Consider the following 20,299-nt stretch of genomic DNA (forward strand, 5'->3'; position numbering starts at 1 on the left):
ACTGGCTGGCTGCTGGGGTCTCCCAGAGGGCTAGCCAGGGCCAGCCTTTACTCTCAGGCGCTTCTCCTCTTTGGGAACGTGAACTGAAAATGGTTGAGGCAGCTTCCTCTGGGGTCTTTGGAGGTTACCCCCAAGGAAGGTGACTTGCCCGGGAGCTTTGAGCTTCCCTGGTTGGCCTCAGGTCAGATTTGTGGAGGTCAGTGACTGCTTTCCAGTCTGACTTGGGGGGGGATTAAAATTCCCATTAAAGCAGCATTGGAGTCAAAATCTATCGTGTTCTTTGATACTTCGTTTAACAATATAATTTTTATTACCAAAATTTTAAGAGAATAAAAGTAATGCAAGCTTTCTGTCATCTTCATTAGCTATTTCTCCATTTTGGGTATTTCAGAGTCTTTTATTTCTCTGTGTAATAATCATGCAGCAATTGTCTTATGTAAATGTTCTCCAACTCTTTTCTGATTCGTTTATCTATTAGTCCCAGCAAGTGAAGTTCTGGTTTCTGTTCTTTGATATTCCTATTTATTTCTGTTGTGTTGAGTGGTTGGGAAAATCTACACAGGAGTGTCTGGCTGTACGTAGAATCAGTGAGCCATTTCTTTGCCTCGGCATCTCTTATGAGAATTGAAAGAGAATTTTCAGCAGAGCTACTGCAGAAGTGCCAGATGGTTGCAAAAGCTAATAGAGTGAGCAGAGATGGCTAAATTGACTCCTTTGGTAAAAGAAAAAACACAAGTACTTTTGTTTCTACTTACAAACCGCTTCTGGAATTTGTGCTTGAGGTAGAAAAAAAATGAAACTCTTGATTTTGGGTTTTACTGATTAGATAGATCTGTAGTTAAAAGAGGAGGTTTGATGTTACTTCTTATTCTACTGCACCAAAGGGAGTTGGAAGTCAAGGCCTTTTTTTTCTTTTCCCCTTCTTTATATTTTTCCCTTCCCTACTTTTCCTATTATTTGCTTTTGTACTTTTGTATTTTATATTGTAACTTAATAAAAAAAAGAAGTGCCAGGAAGGAGACTGAAGGCAGCCAGACGTCCTACCCAGATGGCTCATTGCTGACATGGTTCTACGTCCCTTTTCTTCGGCTGACCCTTGCTTTGCTTCTCACAGGGAGCTTGACCCTATTTTAACCGAGGTCACCTTGATGAACACCCGCAGCGAGCTCTACCTGAGATTCATCAGGAGGCGCATCACCTCTGACTTTGAGGTGGGAGACTCTATGGCCTCCGAGGAGGTGAAGCAAGGTAAAGCGCACGGTGTTTGCTAGAGAGCCAGGGGCAGTGGGGCCAGTTGGCTTCCTTCCTTCCTGCCGCTCGGAGTCCATCCTCCTCTGCTCTTTATCCGGGAAAGTGAACCCCCAGGCATGACGTGAGAAAGCCTGTAAGGAAAGAGACCCTGCCCCCCCCTTCCCGGCACAGTGGTTGCTTCTTGGTGCCCCAGAGAGAAAGCAGCCATCCAGGCGGTCCTTGACTAAAACCCACAAGGAGCCCGGAATTTTGGTCATATGACATTGCAGTTGTGAGTCGCACCACATGACCAGACTTGATTTTGCCACCGTTTTTATGATAAGCAAACCATGTGGTAGTTAAGTAAATGCAGCACATTCAGTGGGTGTTTTGCCAGAAAATGGCAAAAAGTAAAATGTAGTCATGTGACCGGGACACTGCAACTAATTGTAAATGCGAGCCATTTGTTAAGCACCCAAAATTCATTTGTGTGCAGCAGTTGTAGCTTTGAGGGCAGGTTTGTAATTAGCTTTTTTGTAGTACAAACATCTAAGTGGCTTGTTAATTAGTCAAGAGCTGAATATAGTGGAATGCCTGGATGGTCTCAGAGAAAGGAGATGCTGCTGCTGCCGCCGCCACCTAGGAAGCCATCAGAGAAGAGGAACTGCAATCCTTGTACAGTCAAAGAAAGACCCGGCCTCCTGGGTCCGGCACTTCTTCAGGCTTGCAAGACTGATGTCGGCCATCCCAGGTCAACCAGTCAGGAAACATAACTAGGCAAGGGAGGGAGATGCGTGGTTTCTAAATATGATAAAATAAATGCATCTCCTTTATTCTAAGGCTACATTGACAGAATCTTGCAATTCTGAAAGGACAGACTTTCCAGCCACCTCTCTTCACTGTTAGCTGCATCAGAGCGGGTCCGTCTTGGCAGACTTTGACCTGCCTGTCTCTTCGGATCGCTTTCTGGGCAGTGTCTCTCTCTCTCCCCTTCCCTCAGGGTCATCCATGTATTCCTCAGCTGTTGTAAATGGCATGGTTCCCACAGATGAAACTCTTCAAAAGAACTTTGAAGAATCTTTTATTCGAGAAACATAGTATCGGCACTACATAGTTGAAGCCAAAAACTGAATTCCTCCCCCCCCCCACAAAGTAGCAAAGCACAATTCCCTCCTCCAACTAACAGTCATAAATCACATTCCCCAATTAGCTTGAAACCCGGGCTCTCCACAGCTCTCCAGCCTGCCAAATCTTTATCAACTCTGGCCTCAGTAACCTTGGATTCCCACTGCTATTATTGTTATGACTAGCTGGACTCTCATCCGCATCCCCCCTCCCAGTATCAATCAGCTGTAAAAGCGAAAGAGAAAAATGAATGCATTTCCATCTGTTGTCAAAGCAATAACACCCAATGTTAGCAGCATTGAAAGTAAAACAGCTATCCATAAAATTTAATAGTATAACATTACTGATTACCGTTACTGATATCAGGCTGTCAGTTTGTAATGCATAGCTTGGCAGAATGGCAGCCATGATAGCCTTCTGGGTATGGGAAGGGGCAGTCCTTGGCCCCCATTCAGATCCTGGAATTGCTGTAACTGCCCTTGCATGCTGAGACTGCTGTCCTTTGCGCATGTCCAGCCTCTCCTGCCTTTGGTGCCGCAATCTTCACCCCTCAGTGGCAAAGAAGACAGGCCCTCCCCAAGATTGGCCACATAGGCCACAGATGGCCTTTTAATATAGGGAGGTGTGTCAGGCAGTATTAAGGTGCCTCAACAGGGATTTTCCATCTGGAGCTTTTGCAGCAGTATATCTCTTATGTATCTACTGACCTCTCTAGGAGCAGCTGCTCAGAATTAAGTCTTCTTAATTCAGTATTTTGATTACATCTTTTTTACCTTTGTGCAAGTCCCACTTCTACCATTTTTCAAACCATTCTGCTGTTTCTTAATCATGGTGGTTCTGCTCCACAGAGCATCAGAAGTACCTGGATAAACTGCTCCACAATTGCTTTCTCAGCTGTGCCATGCAAGAGTTGATTGGCTACTACATCACCATGGAAGAGTACTTTATGAGAGAGACTGTGAATAAGGTAGGAATAACAGCCTGAAGGTTCACATCTGCCCTCCTTCCCTTCTTGGATGGAGCAGGCCATCTCAATACACTCTGTTGCCTGGGTATGTCCCATTGCCAAAACGGCCTGCGGAATGGAGAGTCCATTTCCTGCCTAGAGAGCCCAGTGGGAAGGGTTAGTGTAGGGCAGCCTTGTCAACCTTGACTGCTCCAACCATCCAAGCTTCAGCCAGAAGTTTTTCCAGCTTGCCGGAGGTGGAAGCCAGATTCTCTCAGCTGAAGTAACTAGACTCTCCTGCTTAGGAGTTTCTCACAAGTTTGAATCAAGCCATAGCTGTGCAGAAGAAATGGTGATGATAATAAGACCAGTTTGACATTTTCTGCTGAGGAAAGAAATCTTTCACTGTCTTGTCTTCAGAAGCAGCAAAGTTCGGAGGCCAAGTGCTAGGCCTCCCTGATTGCCTAAGTGAAGCTGGTGTTTGATGGGTTGATAAGCCCAGAGTAAATTATGGGTGCCTGTTGGCTTTTCTGCTAGGCTGTGGCCATGGACATCTATGAGAAGGGTCAGCTAACCTCAAGCATGGTGGATGATGTTTTCTACATCGTGAAGAAATGCATCGGGAGGGCTCTTTCCAGCTCCAGCATCGATTGTCTCTGTGCCATGATCAACCATTCCATCACAGAACTTGAGTCAGAGTTCAGGTAGGTGGTGGTGAAGGAGGTGGGTAACGTCTGGAGCTCTTGTGGGAACCTGAGGAGGTTCTGCCAAGTCTCGTCTAGGCCTCTGTAAAAGAGACATGGGCTGGTCTTTAGACTGCATGAACTTCCTACAGACTTTACTGTGGCACATAATCAGAACAGATCTGCAAGTTTGGAGGCTGAACTAGAGGGTTGGAGGAGATGATCTCCAAAAACCCTGTGATCCCATGACTTTGATTTCATAGAATCATGAAATTAAGGATTGGAGGGACCTTAGAGGTATAAAGATGTCTGACAAGGGAACTGTGCACACTTCTTCAGATTAAATGTACTTGTTGGAATGTTCTGAGTTTGAAATAAACTATAGATTCACAGATTCTGCTATTTCCTGCTGCTGGTGGCTTGGGACAGACTTCCTGTGCCTAAGGGCAGAATTTATGTCACACAAAGGTGGGCAGCAAGGAGCTTGCTTTGCTCTGCAAATCCCGCACAGCCTTCTTAACAGTGAAGCCAATTTTGCTTTCCTAGCCAGAGTTGGGAGGGGGAGGGGGGAGGTTGCAACTCCAGGCCCTTGGTCCTGCCTCCTCCCGGCACCGAAAAATATTGTTTGAGGTTGCCTTCTTTCCACAGGGAGATCCTGAGCCACAAGCTGAGGCTGGGCTTCCCAGCTACCCCTTTCCAGGATTTCCAGAGGGGAGTGACCAGTGCTGTGAGCATCATGCAGAGCAGCCTTCAGCAGGGGAAGTTCGACCCCAAAGGCATCGAGAGCACTGATGAGGCTAAGCAGTCCTTCCTGGTGAGTGGTCCGAGTGGGGCCCTGAGGAACAATGCCTGGGCTGGAGGGAAAGGCAGAAGGTCTTCCAGAGAGCCGGTGTGGCTGGGGTTGAGGGCCAAGCAAACGGGACTGTTGAAAGGCGGTTGGAAGCACCAACACAGCATCATACAAAATATTTGTCTTATTCAAGTACCTGGTAGACAATTTCTGTTTATTTATTTATTTATTTATTTGATTTGTATACTGCCCTTCTCCCTAAGGACTCAGGGTGGTGAACAGTGAACATAAATAACAGAATGCACAAATAGTTATCTTAAAACAATAATTAAAACAGAACCCGTCAGACCAGACCGGATTGCTTAAACAGATATGTTTTAAGGTCGCGTCAGAAGGAGCGAAGGTCGGGAGCCATCCGGAGCTCAACCGGTAAACGGTTCCATAGGTCAGGCGCGCTCACAGAGAACGCCCTCCCTCTGGGAGCCACCAGATGGCATTCTCCGAATGGCGGCACCCTTAGGAGGCCCTCTCTGTGGGAGCGCACTGGACGGAGGGACGTTGACGCTGGCAGCAGGTGATTCCTAAGGTACTCCAGACCCATGCCATGTAGGGCTTTGAAAACCATTACCAGCACCTTGAATCTTATCCGGAGGACAACTGGGAGCCAATGCAGTTCACGGAGTAGGGGTGTAACATGGGAGTATCGGGAGACTCCCAACACAACTCTCGCGGCTGCATTCTGTACCAGTTGGAGCCTCCGAGTGGTCCTCAAGGGCAGCCCCATGTAAAGAGCATTGCAGTAGTCTAAACGAGAGGTCACGAGTGCATGAGTGACCGTACGTAGGGCATCTCGGTCTAGATAGGGCCGTAATTGGCGAACCAGGCGAACCTGGGTAAAGGCTCCCCTAGTCACAGCTGTTATGTGGTCTTCCAAGGAAAGCTGTGAATCTAAGAGGACTCCCAAGTTGCGGGCCCTATCTGTGGGGGGTAATAACTTACCCCCTATAGAAAGAGATGGAATGTTCTGAATATCTCGAGATGCCGGTACGTACAGCCACTCAGTCTTGTCGGGGTTGAGTTGAAGCCTGTTCTTCCCCATCCAGACCCGAACTGCTTTTAGGCAACGGGCCATCACATCAAGGGCATCACTGAGGTGGTTTGGGGTCGAAATAAAAAGCTGGGTATCATCAGCGTACTGGTGATACCCGACTCCAAAACCACGAATGATCTCACCCAGCGGCTTCATGTAGATGTTGAACAGGAGAGGCAAGAGGACCGACCCCTGAGGGACTCCACAAGTGAGAGGCCTCGAGCTCGATCTCTGCCCTCCTGTTAATACCGACTGCGAGCGTCCCATGAGATAGGAGGAGAACCACTGGAAAACCGTGCCTCCCACTCCCAATCCCCTGAGACGCTGCAGTAAGATACCATGGTCGATGGTATCAAAAGCCGCTGAGAGGTCTAGGAGAACTAGGACAGAGGAACAGCCTCTGTCCCGAGCTCTCCAGAGATCATTTATTAGTGCGACCAATGCCGTCTCTGTGCTGTGTCCGGGCCTGAAACCCGATTGGTATGGGTCCAGATAGTCAGTTTCCTCCAGAACCGAAGGGAGCTGATGTGCCACCACACTCTCAACAACCTTAGCAAGAAAGCAAAGGTTGGAGACCGGACGAAAGTTGTTTAATATAGTTGGGTCCAAGGTAGGCTTCTTGAGGAGGGGTCTCACCACCGCTTCTTTCAAGATGGAGGGGAAACAACCCTCACTCAGGGAGGCGGATATCACCGTCTGGAGCCAGATTCGTGTTCCCTCTCGAGCAAAATAAACCAGCCAAGAAGGGCACGGATCTAATAAACAAGTGGTGGAGCTCAGTTTCCTCATAATTCTGTCCACTTCCTTTGGGGTCACAGGATCGAACTCGTCCCATTTAACATCAACGAGATCACCCATGTTCTGATCGTTAGACTCTGCCCAGTCGGAGTCTAAGCCGGTCCGAATCCGAGTGATTTTATCCGACAGATGTTGGCAAAACTCCTCGGCACGACCCTGTAAGGGATCCTCCCTCACCTCTTGATTAAGGAGGGAGCGAGTTATCTTAAACAAGGTGGCCGGGCGATTATCTGCGGATGCAATGAGTGTAGCGAAGTAATTGGACCTAGCCATCCTCATTGCTGCGAGATAAGATCTAGTAAAGGATCTTAGACGTGATCGGTCGGATTCAGATCGGGTAGATCTCCAACGGCTCTCTAGGCCCCGTCTCCGACGCTTCATCTCCCGTAGCTCCATGGAAAACCATGGAGCGAACTGGGATCTGCATCGGGTAAGGGGCCGCAAGGGAACAACTCGGTTAAGTGCATCCGTGGCAGCCTTTTCCCAGGCTTCCACTAAGGCATCAACCGAGCTGTGAGCAAAGGAGGCAGGTGGAGACCCCAGTGCTGCCTGGAACTTCTCAGGGTTCATTAAGCGCCTGGGACAGAACCATCTTGATGGTTCCACAACTCCACAACGAGGGGTGGCATAGTAGAAGACCAGTCTCAGGAGATGATGATCGGTCCATGACGGTGTAATAATAGGGGAACCCCCACCAAGATCATCTAACCATCGTCTAGATAGAAAAACCATCTTAGGAGGAGGGATTCACACCCGGCTATTTGGACGATGGTGGTCTCCTGAGGACAAAGAGTCTTTCTTATAACTACTGCCACTCCCCCGCCCCTACCCTGAACCCGAAGTCGGTGAAGCACTCGGAAGTCTGGTGGGCAGAGATCAGAGAAAAGGAGAAGAGAAAGAGAAAAGGAGGTTGAAATGTTGTTTCGCATCCAAGAGCCCACCTGTTAGACCTTGTACTAAGAAACAACAAGGGAGCAAGTGGATGGCAGCACCACAGGCCAAGGCCTGGGCCTGATGATCGAATGCATGGAATTCTCTTTGCAGTAGCCTCCCCCAAGGAATTGTGCCTGGCCTGTAGGGCTGCTGGGAATGGAAACACCTCCATCGGTTGAGCCACTCTCTTTCTTTTCCTGGATGGGGAACAGCCTGGTGCTGGGTTTTAAGAGCCAGCTGGTTCTGAGAGGGAAAAGGAAGTTGAGGATCAGCTGCCTGAGCACACGGACCCTCTTTTCTGGCAAAGGAAACTCCATGCCGAGTTTCTTAGAGGAGCGATGACTGAAATGCTGACCATGGAGACAAAGGCCCTTTTGGCATGGCTGCTCTGACAGCTCTGCTTACTCTGTTTCAGGTGACTTTAAACAATGTGGAGGCCTGCAGCGAGAACATAATGACCCTGAAGAAAACCCTGGAGGTACTTTTGGGCGCTGAGCTCTTGGCTGGAAGCAGCAGGTCTTGGTGTCGCTTCAAACCCGTCTTGGGGCTTACAGTTGCAAGAAAAAGTATGTGAACCCTTTGGGATTACGTGGAGTTTTGCATGAATTGGCCATAAAATGCGCTCTAAACGTCATGTAAGTCACAACAATAGAAAAACACAGTCTGCTTAAAATAATACTGCACAAACATTAGCTGTTGCCATGTTTTAATTGAACATAACATGTTGTTGTGACTCAGGGCCAGCCGGTGGGTCCTGCAGCCGGCTCAGATGTATCGGATGACTCAGATGAGGGGGAGGAGGAGGGTGTGGAAGACGAACCGGCTGATGATGGCTTGGAGGCTTCGCAGAGCCCTCAGCCGGGGCCCTCTTCTCAGCTGCGTGAGCCCGATAGTGCGGAGGATGATGACCCACAGCTGGCCCTGTTCAAGGACGCCCGACGCAGGAGGCAGTCGAGCAGGAACAAACAAAGAAAGGCTGTGGGACTCCTCGGGAGGAGGCACAGGGAGACCACGCCCTGAACTCTAAATAAAAGGAGTGTTTGGGGAGGGGCTGGTTGCTGAAAGCAACCCTTCCGCTTGAGGATTCAAGTTCCTGTGTTTCTTGTTCTGTTGTTTTGCTTGTGAATTAAACTTGGCAGACGCTTTGCAGCCTCAGACGCTCTCCAGTCTCTACTGCTTGAACAGGGGTTTGCCTTATTACAAGGCCGGTAGTTGGCTGGTTCAGAACAGTTTGCTTTCAGCCACCCACCCCTTACTGCTACGATGGAGCAGCTTCTTGCCGAGAATGCTCAGCTCACCCAGCAACTCACTTTGCTGGCAGCTCAGGTGGCTCAACTGCAAGCTCAGGTACATGCTGCACCCCCACCCAGGAGGAAATGTCAGATAGCTATGCCGGATAAATTTGCTGGCAATCCAGAACTGTTTCCTGCCTTCCTGGGACAATGCCAGCTTTTTATCAGCGTGAGAGCAGCTGATTTCCCCACTGACCGAGATAAGGTGGGATTCGTGTTGAGCCTTCTGTCGGGGGATGCAGCTCGTTGGGGCACGCCTCTGCTGGCACAGCCTAGCCCTTTGTTGGATAACTTTGGGGGGTTTTGTGACCATATGCGCCTCATGTACGAGGACCCGATTAAGGCGCAGACTGCCACCCGACGCCTGAAAGCTTTGAGGCAGGGTCAGCGCCCCCTACAGGCCTATATCAGCGATTTCCGGCTGCTTAGCCAGGATTCCGCCTGGAATGAGGCTGCGCTCGTGGATGCCTTCCAGGATGGCTTGTCGGAGGAGATGTTGGATGAGCTGGCCCGCGTGGACATTCCCTCAGACCTGAATGGGCTGATCCATCTTTGTCTGCGGATCGATGCCCGGCTGCAGCAGCGAAAGAGTCGCCGTGCCACCCCACAGACCCCTGCCGCTCCTGTTGAGCGTGTGCCCCCAGTCCAGAGGGAGGAGCCAATGGAGCTGGGTGCCGCCAGGTCCCGTCTATCGGTGACGGAAATGGACAGACGACGATCGGGGGGGTTGTGTTTTTACTGTGGGGACCCTGGACATTTGGCTGCTTCTTGCCCAAAGAAGCGTCAGCGGGCATCAGTGACCAAGCCGGCCCCGAGAAAGTCCCCTGCTTTGCTGTCGGGAAACGGCCCGAGCCCGATCTAGACGGTGTGATAGATCGGGCGACCCACCACGACCACGCCGAGCGACGCCATTCCGACGGTGCCTGTGAACCTCCACGGCATTTGATTTTGGAGGCACGTCTGATCCTTCCTGGCAAGCCAGAGGGGATTCCGGTCCATGCCTTAATTGACTCTGGGGCTACCACTAACTTCATGGACTCGGCCTTCGTGGCCAAATGGGCTGTTCCCCAGTGTCCGGTGGATCCGCCCATGCTAGTGGAGACTATCGATGGTCGAGTGCTCCTGTCCGGGCCTATTACGGCCGCCACGCAACCAGTGCGTATGGCCATCAGTTCCCATGTGGAGGCCATTCAGTTCTACATCACTTCGGATCTGCACTTCCCCGTGGTCTTGGGACTGGCGTGGCTCCGGGCGCATGAACCACAGATCTATTGGTCTCAGAACTTGGTCACCTTCCCAAGTTTGCAGTGCGTGGACCACACCCGCCATATCTGTGCCGGCCAGGTGGAGGGTTCCTCAGGGGTTTCCTTGCCTCCCGAACTGTCCGACTTTGCTGATGTGTTCTGCGAGTCAGAGGCGGACCAATTACCCCCGCACAGGCCCTATGACTGTTCCATTGATCTAGTCCCTGATGCGCCTCTCCCAGTGGGGCGTTTGTACTCCATGTTGGAGCCCGAGTTGGCTGCATTGCGGGACTTCCTGACAAAGAATTTGGCTCGTGGTTTCATCCGGCCCTCGTCCTCGCCAGTGTCTGCGCCCGTGCTCTTCGTCAAAAAGAAGTCGGGCGAGTTACGGCTTTGCTGTGACTACCGGAAACTCAACGCCATCACGGTGCGTAACCGCTACCCGCTGCCCCTCATCCCCGAGCTCTTGGACCGACTCCGGGAGGCTAAGATCTTCACGAAACTGGACCTGCGTGGAGCTTATAACCTCGTCAGGGTTCGGCCGGGTGATGAGTGGAAGACGGCGTTTGGTACTCGCTATGGACATTTCGAGTACACGGTGATGCCGTTTGGCCTGACCAACGCCCCCGCTGTGTTTCAGCATTTTATGAACGACATCTTTCGAGATCTGTTGGACCAGTTTGTCGTGATTTACCTGGACGACATCCTGATTTACTCCCCGTCGCGTGAAGCGCATCATCAGCATCTCCGTCAGGTCCTGCAGCGCCTCCGGAAACATCGGTTGTTTGCCAAGTTGGAGAAGTGCCAGTTCTACCAGGTGACCATCGATTTCCTGGGTCACCGCATTTCTCCTGAGGGCATCGCCATGGAACCGAGTAAAGTTGAGTCGTTGCAGAGTTGGCAACCCCCGCGTCGCGTGAAGGATGTTCAGCGACTTCTTGGATTTGCCAACTACTATCGAACATTCATCCCTGGCTTTGCTGCCTTGACAGCCCCCCTCACCCGGCTCCTGCAGAAGAAGACTCGGTTCCAGTGGAACGCCCCCGAACAACAGGCGTTCCAAGCTTTGAAGGACGCCTTCATGAAGGAGCCCATCTTGAAGCATCCTGACCCGCAACGGCCGTTTGTCGTGGAGGCGGACGCCTCCGACATTGCCATTGGGGCCGTGTTACTCCAGGCAGCGACGCCCAGCGGTACCCTTTTCCCTTGCGCGTATCACTCTCGGAAATTGAACCCCTCGGAGCGCAACTATACCATCTGGGAGAAGGAGCTGCTGGCCATCAAGGCGGCGTTCGAGGCTTGGAGGCATCATCTGGAGGGGGCACGGCATCAAATCGAGGTCCGGACGGACCACAAGAATCTGGAAAGCCTGCAGACCGCTCGGAATTTGAACCAACGCCAGATCCGGTGGTCCCTCTTCTTTGCGAGGTTTGACTTCCGGGTGCGGTACATACCAAGCGGGCACAACCAGAGAGCGGATGCTCTGTCCAGGAAGCCCGAGTACACCCGAGTGGAAGACAAGCTTCCGCCCAGGACAGTGATCCCCGTCGAGTCTTTTGCTGCGGTGCGGGAGCCGGTGGATATACGGGCTCGGATCCGGGAGGCGCAGCAGCAGGAGGCGTGGGTGGCTCAGCGGAAGGAAGAGGTGGGGCCAGATTCGCCTTGGTCGGTCACGGATGGACTCCTGTATTATCGTGACCGGCTCTATGTTCCAGGAGGGCCACTCAGGGGACTCGTCCTCAGCCAGTGTCATGATAACCCGGCTGCGGGGCATTTTGGCCTGTTCAAGACTCTGAACCTGGTTTCCCGTACCTTCTGGTGGCCCCGAGTCCGACACGATGTCCAGTCTTATGTCACCTCCTGCGTCCCATGCAGGCAGGCCAAGTCAGCGACAGGGGCCCCGCCTGGTTTACTGCAGCCTTTGCCAACACCCAAGAGACCCTGGGGGGCTGTGTCCATGGACTTTCTGACGGATCTACCCCCATCCTCCGGCTTCACGACAGTGTTTGTGGTGGTGGACATGTTGACCAAGATGGCTTACCGTCAGCTCGCGCCACTAGTCGCATGTTCATCCAACAGGTGTTCCGGCTGCACGGCCTTCCCGATAGAGTCGTCTCCAATAGGGGGGCCCAGTTTACAGCCCGCTTCTGGCAGGAGTTGATGCGGGCGTTGGACATTAAGGTTTGCCTCTCGTCCGCGCATCATCCTCAGACCGACGGGGGTACCGAGAAGGTCATCGGCATCTTAGAGCAGTATCTGCGCTGCTACGTTAACCTGCAGCAGGACAATTGGGTGGACTATTTGGCCATAGCCGAGTTTGCCTTTAACAACTCGCAGCACACCTCCACGCAGATGACACCGTTCTTGGCCAACGTGGGTTATCACCCCCGGTTTTTCCCCCTTTCTCCCGTGGACTCACCGGAGCCGGCAGCGAACGAATTCATGGCGGAGTTACAGGCGATCCATTGGTTGGTGCGACGGCAGCTGGAGAAGGCCAAGGCCGACTACAAGAGGTTCGCCGATCGGTCGAGAAGGGATACGCCTCCACTATCGGTGGGGGATCGGGTCTGGCTGTCCACCAGGAACCCACCATCCACTCGGCCGGCGAGGAAGCTGGACCACCGTTACCTTGGACCGTTCCCAGTCGAGGCCGTCATCAATCCGGTCGCCTATCGTTTAACTCTGCCACGTTCCCTGCGCGTGCATCCCGTCTTCCATCGGTCCTTGTTGGTCCCCGAACAACCGGCTTGTCCACTTCGCCAAGCGGAACCTCCCCCATCAGGACCTCGTGATGGAGGCAGCACCCCTGAGTACGAGGTCGCCAGCATCCGGGATTCCCGCTGGCTGAAAGGTCGCTTCCAGTACCTGATCGAGTGGAAAGGGTACGGGCCGGAGGACTTCACATGGGAAGACGCGACCGCCGTTCATGCCCCTGCGTTGGTGACAGCGTTTCACGAACAATTCCCATCCCGACCGCATCCGGATCGGCAGTCCCGGGGGAAGGGCCCTGCGGTGCGGGATAGTGTTGTGACTCAGGGCCAGCCGGTGGGTCCGGCAGCCGGCTCAGATGTATCGGATGACTCAGATGGGGAGGAGGAGGGTGTGGAAGACGAACCGGCTGATGATGGCTTGGAGGCTTCGCAGAGCCCTCAGCCGGGGCCCTCTTCTCAGCTGCGTGAGCCCGATAGTGCGGAGGATGATGACCCACAGCTGGCCCTGTTCAAGGACGCCCGACGCAGGAGGCAGTCGAGCAGGAACAAACAAAGAAAGGCTGTGGGACTCCTCGGGAGGAGGCACAGGGAGACCACGCCCTGAACTCTAAATAAAAGGAGTGTTTGGGGAGGGGCTGGTTGCTGAAAGCAACCCTTCCGCTTGAGGATTCAAGTTCCTCTGTTTCTTGTTCTGTTGTTTTGCTTGTGAATTAAACTTGGCAGACGCTTTGCAGCCTCAGACGCTCTCCAGTCTCTACTGCTTGAACAGGGGTTTGCCTTATTACAAGGCCGGTAGTTGGCTGGTTCAGAACACATGTAAACATTCACAGTGCAGGGTAGAAAAAGTATGTGAACCCCTAGCCTAATGACTTCTCCAAGAGCTAATTGGAGCCAGGAGTGAGCCAACCTTGACTTCAATCAGTGTGATGATATTGGATGTGTTGCTGACAGCTGTCCTGCCCTTTAAAAACACACACCTGTTTTGGGTTTACTGGTCTCAAGAAGCACTGTCTGATGTGAACCATGCCTCGCAGAAAAGAGCTCTCAGAAGACCTACGATCAAGAATTGTTGACTTGCATGAAGCTGGAAAGGGTTACAAAAGTATCTCCAAAAGCCTTGATGTTCATGTGTCCACGGTAAGACAGCATCCGGGATTCCCGCTGGCTGAAAGGTCGCTTCCAGTACCTGATCGAGTGGAAAGGGTACGGGCCGGAGGACTTCACATGGGAAGACGCGACCGCCGTTCATGCCCCTGCGTTGGTGACAGCGTTTCACGAACAATTCCCATCCCGACCGCATCCGGATCGGCAGTCCCGGGGGAAGGGCCCTGCGGTGCGGGATAGTGTTGTGACTCAGGGCCAGCCGGTGGGTCCGGCAGCCGGCTCAGATGTATCGGATGACTCAGATGGGGAGGAGGAGGGTGTGGAAGACGAACCGGCTGATGATGGCTTGGAGGCTTCGCAGAGCCCTCAGCCGGGGCCCTCTTCTCAGCTGCGTGAGCCCGATAGTGCGGAGGATGATGACCCACAGCTGGCCCTGTTCAAGGACGCCCGACGCAGGAGGCAGTCGAGCAGGAACAAACAAAGAAAGGCTGTGGGACTCCTCGGGAGGAGGCACAGGGAGACCACGCCCTGAACTCTAAATAAAAGGAGTGTTTGGGGAGGGGCTGGTTGCTGAAAGCAACCCTTCCGCTTGAGGATTCAAGTTCCTCTGTTTCTTGTTCTGTTGTTTTGCTTGTGAATTAAACTTGGCAGACGCTTTGCAGCCTCAGACGCTCTCCAGTCTCTACTGCTTGAACAGGGGTTTGCCTTATTACAAGGCCGGTAGTTGGCTGGTTCAGAACACATGTAAACATTCACAGTGCAGGGTAGAAAAAGTATGTGAACCCCTAGCCTAATGACTTCTCCAAGAGCTAATTGGAGCCAGGAGTGAGCCAACCTTGACTTCAATCAGTGTGATGATATTGGATGTGTTGCTGACAGCTGTCCTGCCCTTTAAAAACACACACCTGTTTTGGGTTTACTGGTCTCAAGAAGCACTGTCTGATGTGAACCATGCCTCGCAGAAAAGAGCTCTCAGAAGACCTACGATCAAGAATTGTTGACTTGCATGAAGCTGGAAAGGGTTACAAAAGTATCTCCAAAAGCCTTGATGTTCATGTGTCCACGGTAAGACAGACTGTCTACAAATGGAGAAAGGTTAGCACTGTTGCTACTCTCCCTAGGCGTGGTCGTCCTGTAAAAATGACTGCAAGAGCACAGCGCATAATGCTTAATGAGGTAAAGAAGAAAACAAGAATGGAGTACATGGGAGGACACCACGGAGGAAGCCATTGCTGTCCAAAAAAAATATTGCAGCACGTTTGAAGTTTGCAAAAGAGCACCTGGATGTTCCACAGCACTACTGGGAAAATATACTGTGGACAGATGAAACCAAAATTGAGTTGTTTGGGGAAAACACACAACACTATGTGTGGAGAAAAAAGGCACAGCACACCAACATCAAAACCTCATCCCCACTGTAAAACATGGCGAAGGGAGCATCATGGTTTGGGACTGCTTTGCTGCCTCAGGGCCTGGACGGATTGTTGTCATTGACGGGAAAATGAATTCCAGAGTTTATCAGGACATTTTGCAGGAAAACGTACGACCATCTGTCTGCCAACTGAAGCTCCTCAGAGGATGGGTGATGCAACAGGACAATGACCCAAAACATACAAGTAATTCAACAAAACAGTGGCTTCAACAGAACAGTATACGCCTTCTGAAGTGGCCCAGTCAGAGTCCTGACCTCAACCCGATTGAAATGCTGTGGCATGACCTTAAGAGAGCGATTCACACCAGACATCCCAAGAATATTGCTACACTGAAACAGTTTTGTGAAGAGGAGTGGTCCAAAATTACTGCAGATCATTGTGCAGGTCTGATCTGCAACTACAGGAAACGTTTGGTTGAGGTTATTGCTGCCAAAGGAGGGTCAACCAGTTATTAAGTCCAAAGGTTCACATACTTTTTCCACCCTGGACTGTGAATGTTTACATGTTACGTTCAATTAAAACATGACAACAGCTAATGTTTGTGTAGTATTATTTTAAGCAGACTTGTGTTTTTCTATTGTTGTGACTTACATGACGTTTAGAGCGCATTTTATGGCCAATTCATGCAAAACTCCATGTAATCCCAAAGGGTTCACATACTTTTTCTTGCAACTGTAAATACAGTAATTCCTAGAATCACTTCATCTCAACTAGAAGTCTGGCTTTGTTTTGGGAGGTCCTGCCTGGCTTATCCCAAAGGTGGGTACCCAAACAAAGCAGGATATAAACGATTTGTGTAAAAAAACAAGGATGCTGAGTTTGGAGCAAGGAGTTGTGATGCCTGGCTGGGGGGCCACATCCAGAGTCTTAGATTACATGGGAAATGGGAGGAAGAGTTGAGCAGCTGGAGAGCCTCCCTGTGGGTGGGCTGCCGCCCCACCTTCTCTTGCTGTGTGTCAGTTCCATCGAACTTGAGGTTTTCCTTCTGCAGAGCAATTCCTGTTTGCAGCTGGATTTCTGCTTCCCTGCAGAGCGACTGTTCTGAGCTCCTCGGCCAGGGCTTTGGAGGAGAGCAGGCCCGGCTCAAGTTGGAAAGCTGCCTTTCGGACATGGATGCCGTCTCCAGCAAGTTTCGTGACCTACTGCAGGTGAGCTTTGGACCCTTGGAGCGTTGCCTGTCCCGAGGCCCCCCAGGAGGAAGTGAAGCCAGCCAGTGGGCAGGAGGTGACCTCCTCCGGGCTACAAGAGTCTCTTCCACTCACCCACATTGTGCTGAGCGTGTCTCCGCTTCAGCTCAGACAGATGATCCTGCAGATGGTGCAGGTTAATAAAAACAAAGACAAATAGGCTGAAAAATAGTTTTTTATCCCAGAACTGTAACCATATTAAATACCACAGTATAGTGCAACCTTGAAATGCAATATTGGGGGCAGCGCAATGGTGAATAGAATGTGAAGGATGTGTGTACACAAGGTATGTTCTTATTTGTGGTTTTTCCTTGTTTGCATTGTGCACTGCGGACAGCACTTAATTTTGTTGTGGGTTACACAATGACATTATTTTATTCTATTCTGATACCATTCTTGAAATATGAGCAGCTTCTCTGCACCTGAAGGCTGAGGGTCTGCACCTTTGCCAGGATCAGCTCCCAGGTGGCTGCCGTGTATAGGGGAGCCAGGGGGCCTAATGACTGACCCTTGATCTCTCTCAGGAAGGCCTGAATGAACTCAATAACTCGGCAGTCAAACCGCAGGTGAAGCCCTGGATTAACCTCTTCCTGTCTGTATCCCACAACATTGAGGAGGTGAGTGCGCTGTCCTTATTTGCTTGACTGAATGCAGGAGGCTGGAGAAACAGTTCTCACCACACTGAACTCAGTTGAGGCTATATAGGGGTGAAGATGTGGTGGAATCGGAATGCTGCTGGGGGAGAGATAGCTTGAAGATGACATATTGTGGTCATTAGTAAAATATGAACAGCCCAGGAAGGCTGAGGAGGAATCTCAAGATTGTCCTCCTTGACACTCTTGGCGTAAGAGGGAGGGAAGGGGGCCTCGATGCAGCAGAGGTCCAACATTGCTTGTGGTGTCTGTTCCCTTACCTGGCCTACCTGAAGAGCTGATATGGAGAAGCCTCTGAAATTAGCCTGAGGAGGAGGGGAAGGAGAACAGAACGGGCCTGGGGGGGGCTCACTTTCCCTTGGGGTGGGGGGGCTGTCCTTTCAGGGACTCCCTTCCTGCATGCCGGGTTTCTTCCTTCCTTCATCATCTCCCCGCTGCGATTCTTTTAGAGCTGAGCATCTCCCTGGGGAACAGCCTTGCCCCCGCCCTTTGTTTTGTCCTGCTGAGCAGAAGCAGCAGGAACTGGGCCGGGGGCTGGCAAGCCTTTGCCAGGCAGGCCAAGTCTTTGGAATGTCTCTGGAGGAGTAGCAGTGGCTGGGCATGCATTGAGCAACAGAGGACTCTTGTGTGGCTAAGACCCATCAGTCCTGTTCCTTTGCTGCACCTGGTTTTGATGAAAACAGAATTGATATGGTGCCTCTGAGAAAGTTGTGGTAGGCCGGCTGGAGCCGCCCCCGCAACCCCCAGTGCTCAAGGGAGGCAGAGGAAGGGAATGTTTTGTAGAGAGACCAACTCTGCTCTCTGTTGCTCTTTCAGGAAGAGTTTAATGACTATGAAGCCAACGACCCCTGGGTGCAGCAGTTCATTCTTAACCTGGAACAGCAGATGGGGGAATTCAAGGTACGTTCGAGGCACGAGGTGGCAGGGAATTCCTCAAAGGGGAATTGGCCCCTTTGGCACGTAGACATGGGTCACTTCAAGGAGAAGGCAACTGCCCAGTGGAAGGGCCAGGGCACTTGGCAGCCTTTTCCCTGGACACACTAGCCTACTTGCTGGACAAGAGGCTGCATTGTCCCCCGGCCTGCCTTGGTCTGGTTCTGGCAATGGTGCCATCCTGAACCAAGTCTTCTCCCTCCTCTGCAGGCAGGATTGTCCCCTGTGATCTACGACAGCCTCACCAGCCTAATGACCAGCCTAGTCGCTCTGGAGCTGGAGAAGGTTGTTCTCAAGTCCACCTTCAGTCGGGTAAGATGGGGTGGGGAGTGTCAGCAAAGCCGACCTGCAGACTGATTGCAAGACATGCCAGCATTACAATCTGAGACTTTAATTATTATTTTTTAATAAATATTTTTTAAATTTTCTAGTTTTACAATCAAATACTTAATAGACAACGTGTTCTCTGGGTCCATTAGTAATTCAGTAGTGTATATTATCTTCTTCAGTCTAATCCACGGGTCGGCAACCCGCGCCTCCGGAGCCACATGCAGCTCTTTCAGCCATCTCTTGAGGCTCCCAGCCTCCTCTGCCATTTGCAGACAGACAGACAGACAGACAGAGAGAGGCACTTGTGCTTCCCTTCTCTCTCTCTCTCTCTCTCTCTCTCTCTCTCATATGCAGACTTGCCCCCTCACGGGGCTCCTGATTGGCCCTGCGCCCAGGCGCCCTGGGAGAAGGGCAACCAGGAAGTCCCTTTCCCAGGCTGGCCCTGTCCGAGGCTCACGTGGCCAGGGAGCTGCGCGGGGTAGCCCCGGGATCCCCCCTGGGAGCGGCCCGCCGGAGCCTCCACTGAGTGGCTCTCCTGCAAGCCGCGGCCTCAAGGGAGCTCAGCTCCTGCGATCTCCAGCTGTCCGGGAAGGTGCGCTGGAGTCCTGGCTGCCGGGAAGGCGATAGGCCCGCTCCTCTCCCATCGCCCAGAAGAGGTAAACAATTAATCCCCATTGCTGGGTTTTCCCCGGATGCAGGGCTTACATTGATGGCAGAGTCGCAGCGAGGGAGAAAGGGGGAGAGAGAGAGAGAAGCTCCTTCGGACTAACAGACAGCAGCTCGGCCGTGGCGTGCAGACATCACGCCTGCCCAGGACTAGCCAGGTTCCCAGCCGCGAGCCCGGTCTGGGAAGACACCTGTAGCTCCGCTGCAGGCAAGCAAAACTGACTTGGCATATGGTGGAGACCCATTCTTTTTTTTAAACACACGCAGCTTCCCTGCGGTCTCTGACAAATGCTGTCCATGCAAAGCCTTTGTTTCTGTTATTTTTGTAATGCTCTCTGTTTTCACAGCCTGCAGCAATTTTTATGTACTTGGATTCACATAGTCATTCAAGCTTCGTTTTTCTTCTACAGTTTGGTGGATTTGCAATAGCCCTCTGCCCCCTAGTCTTCTTGGCAGGTACAACCTGTCGATGTCACTTTGTGGATGTAAAGCGTGGTGCATATTCAAAAGTTTACACGTTTTCTGGTCTAGGTGTTCCAGTTCAGTCCAGTTGATAATTCCAGCTGGGTAGCGTATCACTGGGACTGCCCATTTATTAATAGCTTTAATTATGTTTCTAGCATTTAGCTTTGATTTTAATATTTTGCGGACTCTCCTGATGTATTCCTTTTGCGTTGATTCTTTGACTTTTCCATTCAAGATGTTATCTGCTTCCAATATGCCTAGGTATTTGTAACTGTCATCCTTTGCTAGTGCTTTCACAATACTTCCATTTTCCTGTTCTATTCCTTCTATTTTTCCTATTTTTCCTCATTGGATGGATAATATAGCATATTTTCCAAGTCCAAAGTTCATTCTGATGTCGCTGCTAAACAATTGAACTGCATTGAGTATTGATTCAAGTTCAGTGTGGCTTTTCGCATACAGTTTTAAGTTATCCATGTATAGTAGTTGGTTTATCTTGCCATGCTGGCATGAGATGTATCCCAGTTTTGTGTTTCGTAATATTATTGTCAATGGAATTAATGCGATGTTGAACAGTAGTGGTGAAAGTGAGTCCCCTTGGGAGATTCCCCGTCTGATGTTGATTTCACCAATGTTCTCCCCATTTGCTGTTATAACTGTTTTCCATTTTTGCATATTTGCTTTCA

The 20,299-nt window shown here is 51.3% G+C and overlaps 2 protein-coding genes across 6 annotated transcripts in view; one reads left to right on the forward strand and one right to left on the reverse strand.

The window, feature by feature from the left end:
• Positions 1–20,299, forward strand: part of COG4 (component of oligomeric golgi complex 4) — a 59,381-nt gene that overhangs the window by 14,902 nt on the left and 24,180 nt on the right. For 3 of the 5 annotated variants that reach the window (XM_081335614.1, XM_081335613.1, XM_081335612.1), the window contains exons 9-17: positions 1,115–1,248; positions 3,204–3,322; positions 3,839–4,005; positions 4,633–4,798; positions 8,011–8,073; positions 16,411–16,527; positions 17,091–17,183; positions 18,036–18,119; positions 18,363–18,464. In XM_081335614.1, the coding sequence (XP_081191740.1) occupies positions 1,115–1,248; positions 3,204–3,322; positions 3,839–4,005; positions 4,633–4,798; positions 8,011–8,073; positions 16,411–16,527; positions 17,091–17,183; positions 18,036–18,119; positions 18,363–18,464 (1,045 nt within the window). Of the gene's footprint in view, positions 1–1,114; positions 1,249–3,203; positions 3,323–3,838; positions 4,006–4,632; positions 4,799–8,010; positions 8,074–16,410; positions 16,528–17,090; positions 17,184–18,035; positions 18,120–18,362; positions 18,465–19,180; positions 19,357–20,299 lie in introns of all 5 variants that reach the window. The other 2 variants (XM_081335616.1, XM_081335615.1) reach the window with 2 other exon arrangements.
• LOC308672579 (uncharacterized protein) lies at positions 4,856–8,004 on the reverse strand. The gene is made up of 2 exons (XM_081335617.1): positions 6,533–8,004; positions 4,856–6,262 (listed from the first exon to the last, which is right to left on the reverse strand). Exons 1-2 carry the CDS (start codon positions 7,392–7,394, stop codon positions 5,163–5,165), a joined length of 1,962 nt encoding a protein of 653 aa, XP_081191743.1. The 5' UTR covers positions 7,395–8,004; the 3' UTR covers positions 4,856–5,162.

Source organism: Vipera berus (genome assembly GCF_964194415.1).
Source record: "Vipera berus genome assembly, chromosome: 10".
In the NCBI taxonomy this organism is placed as follows: domain Eukaryota; kingdom Metazoa; phylum Chordata; class Lepidosauria; order Squamata; family Viperidae; genus Vipera; species Vipera berus.

Coding starts and splice junctions, on each gene's coding strand:
- LOC308672579 (XM_081335617.1), bottom strand. CDS start 7,394: ATGGTTTTTCTATCTAGACGATGGTTAGATGATCTTGGTGGGGGTTCC. Junction 6,263..6,532: donor ATCCGCCTCCCTGAGTGAGG/GTTGTTTCCCCT, acceptor CTCGGGACAGAG/GCTGTTCCTCTGTCCTAGTT.